General features: G+C 30.7%; 1 protein-coding gene across 9 annotated transcripts in view; it reads right to left on the bottom strand.

The window, feature by feature from the left end:
* LOC143244637 (F-box only protein 41-like) overlaps positions 1-11,774 on the bottom strand; it is a 52,638-nt gene extending 40,864 nt beyond the window's left edge. Inside the window, exons 1-3 of one of the 9 annotated variants that reach the window (XM_076489671.1) lie at positions 11,653-11,774; positions 10,305-10,482; positions 4,078-4,350 (exon numbers count right to left, since the gene is read on the bottom strand). In XM_076489671.1, the coding sequence (XP_076345786.1) occupies positions 4,078-4,323 (246 nt within the window). In that variant the 5' untranslated portion in view covers positions 4,324-4,350; positions 10,305-10,482; positions 11,653-11,774. Of the gene's footprint in view, positions 1-4,077; positions 4,351-10,304; positions 10,718-10,856; positions 11,202-11,231; positions 11,348-11,652 lie in introns of those variants that run through there. The other 8 variants (XM_076489673.1, XM_076489680.1, XM_076489676.1 and 5 more) reach the window with 8 other exon arrangements.
* Positions 11,775-12,455: the final 681 nt, after the last annotated feature.

Below are 12,455 nucleotides of genomic sequence, written 5' to 3'. Positions count from 1 at the left end.
ATTTTAATACTACACAAATCTTAAGTTGTTTAATCCTAAAAGGCAATATTTAAAACAAATCCTGTAATTTGCTCTAGTGTGACATGTAACACATTTTCTCCAGGCATCTTCTTTATTTTATCCACCACCCCTCCAGAAAGTACAAAATTAAAAATAAATTACTCTATCAATTTGTTATTGCTCAGACAAACCATAATTTTTATAGTCTTCAATTTTGTTTGGTTACAGAGCTATCAAATAGTAAACCAGAACCATTTTGTCACAACCTCTCTTTCAGGATTTGTCAGTAGTTCTCTCTTGCATTTAATTCTATGTCATCTATAAATAATATAAAGTCATGATTTTAATCTTAGCAAAAATCACATTGCACGTGGATTATTCAAAACAGATACATGATATATTCACAGACAAATATTTAGTAAAAATATGAAATTATAAAAAAGAATTTGTTTAGGTAAAAAAAATATTTGTAATGTGTACTAAAAGTTTGTCAAATTTTGTGAAGATACATACACTGTGTTAAATTGTATTACAACTACATATATGTAAAAATAGTCTCAGAGTTAATAAGAGTTCTATATTCATTTAGGCATGCATCTGCTCACTTCTACACATTAAACACACACACACACACACACACAGAATTTAGCTATACAGAAACTATAAATGTTCTACTCTACTCTCTACGACAGTCTTCAGCTGCAACTTAACATTCTACATCTTGAACTAATGCTATCAAATAGTCAACACACCCAGTAAATCATAATAAACTGTTTCAGCTACCTGTGTTTATCATCATTACAACATATAAAGCTAGCTACCATGGGGTCATTCCATGTCAAATCATCCAGGGGGCTGCAGGTGACCCCCACAGAATGCCTTGAAAATATTCACGTGCTCATCTACTCATATAATGAAAAATTGCCAAAGATTAGATCAATATCTCTAACAGTTTCTGATTTACAGCCGTGTAAAATTTAGTTAATTTATTTTTATTTTTGGCAAATTCATTTTTGGGCAACTTTGGCTGCTTAAAGTTGCAAAAGTAATGGTGGTAGAAAGCTGCAATCTGCTACACTGACTGAATTAATCTCACAGAATTAAAAAATGGTCTCAAACCAGGTTTATCTCTCTTAGGATTTTCATAGTGAGGCTGTAAAATCACCTGAAAACCCAAAATTGAAAAAAAACATTGGTTTATTTAATAAGCCATAGTTCTGAGACTTAATATGATAAAAAGCTGAATTTTGTTTTCAAATTTCCTATAACATATCAGTTAATAAAACAGCAATTGTTGTAATTAAAAGTCTGTTAGATCTCCTGTAAAAAAATGTAGTTGCATGCAACTTATGATTTAGCTAAAAATAGCCCTACTTCAGGCCACAGTTTGACCATGTCACCAGTTATTCAGCCTTTTCAGATTTTTACCATATATTCTTACATCTCTGAATATGATCCACAACAAAAATCAGGATGGTGTTCAACCTACTTTTTGAGTTATAATATTTTAAAGTATCCTCTGACCATACGTTTTTTTTATTTAAAAAAATTCAGTTCAAGTGTGTTACTGTGTGCAAATATATCCATACAATTTTGAAAAATACCTGTCAGAATTTTATGAATCCCACTGTAATATTCTAACCAGCCTTTTACAATGTTAAATAATGAAATTTTACGTAAAAAACAAGAAAGAATTAATTCATTTCTGAACAAGTTTATTAACAACTAGTTAGATCACATGGCAATGCAAATATATTGTGTATGCATTACAGTTATGCAGATATGGCTGAGTTTAAGACTCATAATATAATAAATACACAATAAATATAATAAATCAGACATAAAAAGGACAGTGCTAGAACAGGGGATAACTGAGAAAGATTATAGTCATACCAAACTGCAATAATCGTGACAATGAAATGTTTCAAAAACTGCTTTGGTGATAAATTAGCCTTAACAACATCAAATAAACATTGCTTTGTTCAGACAGCTTGAATAAATTTCTGAAATTCGAGTTTGATTATGTTGAGATCACTTTGATTTAGAGCATAGTGGCAAACACTACTGCCTTGCACGGTAGGTGCACTTATCAGACAAAGAATATGTTGGAAAGGAATCCAGCTTTCATCTTTAATTGACCTTGCAGGCCATGAGAACAGTTCATTTCTTGATTTCTTCATAAATGACACCAACACATCGGAATGTTCATCTAATCTATCTTTTATGTTTCCCACATACCATTCATGATGGTATATGCATGCCACATATTTCCCTGGCTGATGATTGTCATTGCTATCATTAGACCCTATTTGAGCTGCTGCAGCATCACTTTCACTGTTACTACCAACAGTTACAACTGTGTACATATCATCATCTGACAGCCTTCTCATATACAATTTGTTGGTAGAGTTGGGAATAAAGATATGATGTGACCTAACACCCACCACAGTTTCGCATTTTTCATAGTGCTCAGGTAGATTAAACTTTACACAACTTTGCAGGACAGATTCCTGATTGATAAGAAAGAACTCAATGCCCTGAATATGATCCTGTGCCTAATGGTACATATCAAAGACTTAATATTTGACAATTTATTTTTTTACACAACCTTGATTTTTTGAAGATCATGTTCAGAGATGTAAGAATATATGGTAAAGGCTGATTAGAATATTTCAATGGGATTCATAAATTATTTCAAAATTGTATGGATATATTTGCACACAGTAACACACCTGAATTGAAGTGTTTTTTATCAAGTAAACAACATATGGTCAGAGGATACTTTAAAAAATTATAACTCAAAAGGTAGGTTGAACACCATCCTGATTGTTTTTGTAGATCATATTCAGAGATGTAAGAATATATGGTAAAAACCTGAAAAGGCTGAATAACTGGTGACATGGTCAAACTGTGGCCTGAAGTTGGGCTATTTTTAGCTAAATCATAAAAAAGTTGCATGCAACTTGATTTTTTTTACAGGAGATCTAATAGACTTTTAATTACAACAATTGCTGATTTATCAACTGATATGTTATAGAAAATTTGAAAACAAAATTCAGCTTTGTATCATATTAAGTCTCAGAGCTATGGCTTATTAAATAAACTAATGTTTTTTACAATTTCGGGTTTTCAGGTGATTTTACAGCCTCACTATGAAAATCCTAAGAGAGATAAATTTGGTTTGAGACCATTTTTTAATTCTGTGAGATTAATTCAGTCAGTGTAGCAAATTTCAGCCTTCTACCACCATTACTCTTGCAGCTTTAAGCAGCCAAAGTTGCCCAAAAATGAATTTGCCAAAAATAAAAATAAATTAACTAAATTTTACAGGACTGTAAATCAGAAACTATTAGAGATATTGATCTAATCTTTGGCAGTGTTTCATTATATGGGTAGATTAGCACATGTGAATTTTTTCAAGGCATTCTGAGGGGGTCACCTGAAAAATTTTCCAAATTCTGAATAATTTGACATGGAATGACCCCATGTCAAGTAATCCTTTGCCCATGGTTTAGCATGTTAAAAGCCAGCAAACAAGATAAATAAAACTGAGTATTTAAAAACCTACAAAAAGGGACAATATAAAAAGTGACCAAACAAAGTTGGATATCCTGTAGACATTATTTACTTAAACTAAAAATCTGTATTTTGACTCCACCAAATGTAATTTTAGGTAACAGCATGGAGCCAAAATAGAATCTTGTAATTTGAGTAAGTAATGTCTACAGTATCACTAGCATTGTATGTTTTTAAATTCACAATGTTTTATTTATCTTGCAGTAATATAGGACTTAACATTCATAACTGATATTTTATGCATCGTTTCAAATTTTTATAATTTCATACTGATTTGTTAGTATTGTTAATTTTACTTTTAAATCCAGTCTTTAAATGAACATTTTTGACAGGTTTTACAAAAATGGTTAGTTCCTAAATAATATAGAAAAGGGCAGAAAACCTTCAGACCTTTTTTTTTTCTTCAGAAAAAAAATAACAAACTCATGCTGATAAAAATTTTTTGATGTTGCTGTAAATGTTAGATCTGAACCGATTCAATGAAATAAGTGCAGAACATACCCACTTGTCTGAACCATTTATTAAGTTGTCTCCAGTTGAAGTATCACACAGTGGATTGGAGTAGTTAAAATCTTTCAGAAAATTTTGCCTTATAGGGCTTGTCAAACTACTGTGTAGAAATTCTTGTCGCTCAAACTTCCATAATCCATGTTCATACCTAACATGTTCACAAAGGTCCTTGAAAGTTCTATTATGTTTTTCACATTTTGGACATCGATACTTTTCTTCACTTGCATTCATTATCATTTTTCAAAATTTCATCAATAATAATATCTGAAAAAAGGAAATACAAATGCATACAAAAAATTTAAAAGGCTGAATTATGGTATTTGAGAAATACCGAAAATTTGTACTGTTAATATTTTTGTATATGAACTTGTACTATTATACATAGTACACTGAAAATTGGATCCTTCAGAATTCAATAATGTTAATAATTGTTTTTTAAATTGGTGTATTTAAATTAATTAGGATACTTTACTCATAAAATTAATGTACTAGCAGAAAACAAAATTTCCATAATGCCACTCATTTCACTGTGAAGTTTCAGGAGACCAGACTGTAAGTATCCAAAACTTACAGAAAAGTTTCATTTACACTGCATCAACAAAGAATTGTGTCATTTTCCTAGTGTAAAGAGAAAACTTAATACTTTGAATAAAGATTATTACTATTTTTTTCTTTCCATAAAATAAAATTCAATTATATTTGATCTCAGGTTTGGATACATTGTGTAAAATTCAAGCTATCCTTCCTTTTGATATAATCTGTTTTATAAAATTCTTTATAGCTTCCTCAAATATATATTAATGAATGTTGTTTGTTTCTGTATTAACTTACATACATGCTCATTTCATTCTATTCTTTAGTTTATTTTTAATTAACTTGCAGACACCAATTATCCATTACGTGCCAACTACATTCAGCCTAGCTAGCTGTTTGTATCTCAAGACAACTGGTATGGGTGTTAAATTAATTTGTCATCATGAATTAGCTAGCTGTTTATTTATTGATTGGTTTACTTCTGGCTACAAATGTTAGAAAATGTGGTAGTTTAGCAATGCCTTACACATCCTTCTCTTAGGCCTTTTCATCCAATTTTTTATAACAATTCCTTCTGAAAAGTAAGAAATGTACTTTATTTATTAACATATGGTATATGCAACATGTGGGACAAACTTCTAATCTCTAAATATTTGCATAAAACTGCATAAATCTCAAAGTGAAAATAATGTAGAAAATTTTTTGAATCAAAATTTTAATAGTACTACTGCAATAAATAAAAAACAACAATTGTATTGGCAGTGTCTTTTGTTTAGATAATATTAAATATAAAATGTACAAAAAGAGAAACTAGAGGAAAAGTAAAAACAGAATAAAATGGGCCAATTTTGTAGAATTTTGTATGAATTTAGATGGTATGCTTTATATACTTGCTAACTCACTATTATTTCTACAAGAATGTATATAAACTACAAATTTCAAAGTTAAAAGTATTTTCAACAACTGTAATGAATTTTTAAAATAATCATATTAAACATTTAATTTTCAATATAAAATTTAGGCTTCAGGTAAATAATTTTAATGATTTTATTACAGAATTACCAACAGAAAATCATTATGCATGGTAATTAGTTTTCGGCATAAAACTGTTAATAATTTGCCAGATTGTAAAATTTTGCATTAATCAGTAATGTATTTTTTCTTTTAAGTATTTAAAATATATTGTCAGTTTTAAAGTTAACATTTCCCTAAACTGAAAATGTATTCACCACTAGCCTTCCACCTCCCACTTCTGCATAGCCACAAGTAAATGAGTATATAGCAGCTCTCCACCAGTTGGAGTGTGACACAACCTTTTTCATAACCAGCACCCTCTCCACATATGTACTTATCATTTTGAGACTGATCAAAAAACCTACACCACATATCACTGAAACTACAGGGTGGCATGTAAGTCCCTACCCATCCATATATCTTATGTATCCAGTGTATCTGTGTGCTGTCCCTCATTCTCGCTGCATAAAATTATGCAATGCCATGTTCTGTGAGACATTTTCCTCAACATAGCAGGGGTTATTGTTCCAAATGCCATGGTAACAGCTACCTTCAACTCATCATCATCATAATTGAATATAACATAATAGCGTATGGATGGGTAGGGACTTATGGGCCACCCTGTAAAGAGACTAGGTGGAAAATGTGAAAGGAGTTACCTATTTACTGAAATACATTTTAAGCTTATGAAAATGTTAACTTCTGATATGATATTTTACATCCACTCACAAAACAGTCAGAATCCTACATTGAACTGGTGGAGGGCCAGTGAAAAAAATGAACAGGTTTAGGAAGCACCTAAAAAAAAAAGACATGAGATGTGTCACAAAAAAAAACAACAACAAAAACTCAGTGTGAGATTCTGTACCAAAATTTGTCTCCACTTGCATGCCTTTCCAACCTAATCAACACCTAATCCATCAGGAACCAACATCTATCAAATGGTAGAAAGGAGGAAAGTTGACATCTGCAGTCTGAAACTTAGCAGCATTGAGTATGGTTCTTCTAGTCCACAATAGTAAGAGGGTAGCTGGTTGTTCACAAACAGAAATATATGTGCTGCATACAGCTTTTTAAAACTAACACCAGATCTGCCAGGAACTGGCATCCAGTAGATGGTAGGAAGAGGACCACAAAACTGATGTACATCTCTAGTCCACAACCTGGCAGCACTGGCTATCCCCTTCCTCCCCAGGAACCAAATCTCAGCCTTAAAGGCAAACTGAAACAGATGTATGTATAAATGTGATATGGTGAAATGTTTTAACCAGAATGCTGGCACCTGGAATTCTATGCCAGATCCACGACATGGAAGGCATTTTGCCATTGATACACAATTCTAATAATGACCAGACTCTCTCCAACTAACATGAGACCCACAAAGAATGTACATCCTGAGGATGGTAAGAAGGGAAAATGCTATGATGGGAAAAACAATCTTTCAGATATAGATATATTAACATGATGTAGTGCTATAACCAAAAGGGCACATCATATCTGTGATACAAAGTGCTATGTGCTGTCAAAATCTCCAGAATGCTATCGTCCTACTCTCAACTGAGTGGCACAATATATCCTCAGAAGTAGAAACCTCCATGGTCCACTACACTATCTGCTAGGAAGGAATAAGTGGCAAGGAGTACAATACTCCACTAGAAGAAAAGAGGGAAACACATTAGAGTATAGAAGACTGCACCCCTTGCAGACAGTGCAACAGATGACTCTGATGCCATAGATGAAAAGCAGAGCTGTAATGTTGATGAAGTCATTCAACCAACACCTAACAGTGTCTATAACTGCATATCAGGTCTGTATTAGAAAAGAGTCTCAATGCCACAGAGCATCAGAGATGGACAGCAATCCCTTACTGCTTTACTCATGTATGTACACAAGTGTACAATCTGGGACAAACATATTTAAGAAGTAAAAGACCACCAAAGAGAACTACTAGCAGTTCATAGGAACATCCCATCTCTATGGTGTATATAACCTAATCATGAAACTTACAAGTTACAAAATAAGTCTAAAGATGTTATTAACAATTTGTTGAAAGATAGAAAATAATTATGTTGAATCAAATTCACATTCAGAATTATACAACACCTAAATTATACAAATATCCCATTAAATTTCATTTTTAGTTCAGTAAAAACTCTACTGACACAATCTGCAGTTTTATTAAGAAATTTACTGAATAAATTATAACAAAATGCAGATAATAAACATGATTTCTGGATAATTAAACCTAATGAACATATCTTAATAACTAGTAAATTTAAACAAAACACAATCTAAACATACAACTGAACTATGCTGTTCACAATTATACCATTTTGAAATTGTGATACGTTTATTAATGGATCAATTTATTGATTCACCTGTAAAAGTAGAAAACCAATATTTTGCTACTAATAATATTAAACACACATTTAGTTTTTTTATATAATAATTATATTCATTTTGATAAGCACATTTATAAAAAAAAGGAGGTATACCAATTGGTTCTAATTATTCAGGTTGTGTTCTTCACTTGTATCTATTATAACCACAAATAAATTGATAAATATTTTACCAAATCAGAAATAATTTTCCTTAAAATATAGATATACTGGCAATTTAATTATACTAGTAATACTTATCTTACAGTTCTACAGATCAAGAACACTTCCACATCAAATACTAAAGCATATTATTTAGATTTAGATGTTAATTAAAACTTATAGTCTTATTACATTTATGATAATGTAATTTTTACATTTCAAATTTTTTGAATTCCTTCTTTCTTACTATTTCAGAATTTGTGGTAATGTACAATTCTTAATAAAAACTGATTTTTGATGGCTTTGGTGAAAAAACTTTAAATACTTTAAATTATTTTGTAATAAATATGAAAAGTACTTACATAAATTTGAGAACAAAGAAAAATATAATAATCACAATAATTCCCAAGATTTATTGGAGAGGAGAAAATAAAAAGCACTTATTTGAACATTTGATATCTTGTATTGATGGACTAATGTAATTGTATCACCTTTCCCATATAAAACCTACTACTGGGTGGATTCCTTTGGAACCACTAAAGATTCAGATGGGAGGGTGGAGGATGGAAACTACAGTGACAATAAAGATTGGACTTAGTAAAGTAATACCTCAACGTCTTTATGTTCAAACATCATAATGGAGGCTGGTAAGCTACTAGAAGGGTAGGTTTGCCATCTGTCAATTCATGTTTTGTATTCTAATGATATATTCCTTCTTATATTTTTGTGAGCAATTACCTTCTCACATCTAGCCCCAGACAGAAATATGTGGTAAAGATATGGGCTAGAACACCCATATTTGCTCCTTTTCTTTTTTTCTTCTAAGCATGTAAAGTTGGAAAGGTTTAAAACTGAATAGATGGTGTATCCCCAATAGTTTGGGTCATTCTTTTGTTGACATCTAAAAAAAATTACATAATGACGCACCTAATGCTTTCAACTCAAATGTTTGATTTTTGCTATGTGGCTGTGTTTTTTATATAAAAATATTATTTTTCCTTTTTATAAAATGATATATACATTTATCTTTTTTAAGAAAAATGTTTATTTGATACAGAGGATTTACATTCAGGTGCATGAGTGGTAGAAAAAAAGTTTGTATATATATTTTTCTAAACAATTAATTTTGTTAAAGAACACATCTGTATCCGGGCTTTCAAAGTATAATTCCAGTAGTAGTAACCTAGAACACTATAATAATGCATCACCATTCTTCTAAAAGCTTTAATAATCTTCCTATTCTTAAACTAAAATTCCTACATCTGAATTCCAGAGCTCTTTAAGAAAATAACTAATTCAAAACCATTACTGAAAAAATTTACAAAAATTATCTTTACAAAATGGTAGATAAGTCACTCTAACCATTAAAGTCATATTTTATTACTATAAAAAACTAATAGAATTTAACAATTAATTGCTGAAATAAGCTTTAAAAATATCAAAGCTAGTCCTTATCATCCAAATAATTATCAAGACTTCTTTTTAAACCCCCTCAGTTCTGTTGCATACATCATTCTTGAAGATAACTTATTACAAAAGTCAACCACCCTGTTGGAAAAAAACAACTTAGCTGAAGATAATTTTACCAAATTTTCTACTTGTGTTCCTTAGTACTTCAGTTTTCACCATTAAATACAAAAATAGATGATATAACATCAATTTCCTTAAATACCTTAATCAGGTCCTCTCCAACTCTTATTTTTCAAAAGAAAACAATTTCAGGTGTTCATCTGCCCTAACATTACATCTTTTTCATCCTAAGTATAGGTATCTTCCCAGTAAGCCTTCCTCCCAACATTTATTTAACAACTTAATGTCCTTCCTTAGGCAATGAATCCAACACTGAACAAAATGATGCTTAACCTAATTATAACCTCTTCACTCTTGTATTTAACGTTTTTATAGATGCACCTTAAAATCCTATTTGCCTTACTACTAGCAACAGCACATTGCTTGAATGGCTTAAGACTAACAAAACAGAACATAAAGATTTTTTCTTCTGTAACACTTAACTTTTTACCATTTACTCCCATCAAAATTATACTTATAATTCAAATTATAATAATCTACATGCATTACTTTACATATGTTATAAATAAAATCTATCTACCACTTATTCACCCTACTCACCAAATAATCTAAACCCTTCAGTAAATCAGCAACATCCTTCTCAGAGTCTGCAACACCTCACAGCTTTAATTTTTTCTAAAACTGGGATGATTAACTAATAGAACAAATTGCCATTAGCAGTGGTGGAAGACTGCACCTTATAGTTATAGAAGTTTAAAGATGGGATATAGATGACTTCCTGAAAAATAAAAGTAATGTTGTTTTCCTAGAATTTAAGCAGTTGTATACAGACAGCTTTCAAGGACCACAAATGGATAATTCTATTATTACTAATGCCAATAATATTAGAATTATATCGTTATAATTGAATATGACAGAACAACTTTCTACCGAAAAACAGTGCATTTTGCAACGTACATTTTCATAAACCATCAGTTTACACACACAGAGGAAAATGAGTAGTTTATAATAACATATTTTTTTAGTGTCTATACCGCTGAATTACGTATTGTTATTTACAACTATAATATTAATAATTTAAAATTGAGGTAAATACTAAAAATTAATAAATAGGAAGAGAAAATTGTTAAACATTAATAGCTTTGAACATACATTTAATCGGATTGTAGTTAATATATAACAAAAACAACAGAAAATGACATGCTGAATTCATTTTTAAATCTGCAGTTGTAAGCAAATTAATTTCTAATGTTTGGACTAAAAATCACATTTTACTTCAAGTGTGTTTCTCATAATTATGATTTATTTAAAGGTACGATCTAACTTTTGAGCGCCAAAATCTAGCGCAATTATTGAAAACCTGATGGCCTAAAATTATCAGTGTTAAAGTATTATAAACAAGTCAACTGCAGATGCCTTCTTTCTACATTCCTTTTTTTTCAAAATTTTTACATTGCGTTTCAAAATCATAAATGTGTAAAAACAACACAAAATAAAAAATGAGTAAAAACAATTATCATTCCCCACTTGTTAGATTTATATATTAAAACAGCATTAGACAATTGGCAAGACAACGTTTGGCGTAAGGTTTCATGTTTAAACAAAAAAAATAAAAATAAAATTTAAAATACTGCAAATAAGTATCGTAAGAAAAGTTAGTAAATAAGATTTGGAGACAAAAATGTATTGTCAATACGGTTGGTATGGGTATTAAAATCTTAATTGAAAGTACGGAATATAGTGTGGATATTTTCTAAATATGTAACATCAGCCAGTTCCTATTTTAAATACTCTAACTTTAAATATATCGAAGCCTGCAAGATAGCTTTAGAACTTTATACCCAAGACCCCAACCCTTTGATACACATCCCCAGCAACCAATTAACAACCCCTATAGAATTCACTACCACCAAAACTAGCTTTATGTTCAATAATCACAACTACCTACAAATAAATGGCCTAGGTATGGGCAATCCTGAGTCACCAGTTCTAGCCAACGTTTTCATGATACAGACTGAATCTCAAGCAATCAGTTCAGCCTTACACCCACCACTGTACTGGTACAGATATGTTGGCAATACAACTGCTGGATTCACATCTACAGAACACACATTTTGTTTTTCAATCACATTAATTCCATACACCCCAACATTAAATTCACCTGTGAAGAGGGAAAAACCCAAAAAACTAAATCGCGTTTCTTAACATCAAGATCATTAGAACCAATAGACAATTCAAAATAGAAATCTACAGAAAAATTACCCATACTGGACTATATATTTCCTGGAACTCAGCACATGAAACCAAACAAAAACTCAACATATTAAGAAACTAAATACACACAGCCACCAAACTATGCTAAACTGATAAAATTATCGGTTAAATTAACAAAATAAAACAACACTTCATCAACATTTACAAATTTCCTCTAAATACCGTTGAAAAAATTATACGCACACACCCAGATCAACAGCACAGTCAACAACAAACAAACAATAATAAATTCCAAGAAATAACAAACTACAAAATCTTACATTATTGAATACTATATATTCCAGATATCAGCAAAAAAATAACTAGCATTTGGAAAAACTTATAACAAAACATAACATTCTAGTAACCACAAAATTTATTGAAAAACCAGTACAAAACTAAAGTCCATACTATTTAAAAACTACACTGACAAACACAACACCAACATTATTTATAAAATACAATGCAACAACTGCTACGATTTCTATATTGGAGAAA

The sequence above is a fragment of the Tachypleus tridentatus genome, chromosome 2 (genome assembly GCF_004210375.1).
Source record: "Tachypleus tridentatus isolate NWPU-2018 chromosome 2, ASM421037v1, whole genome shotgun sequence".
Lineage (NCBI taxonomy): Eukaryota > Metazoa > Arthropoda > Merostomata > Xiphosura > Limulidae > Tachypleus > Tachypleus tridentatus.
The sequence above is the reverse complement of the archived record's forward strand: the minus strand, read 5'-3'. Positions and strand labels throughout refer to the sequence as shown.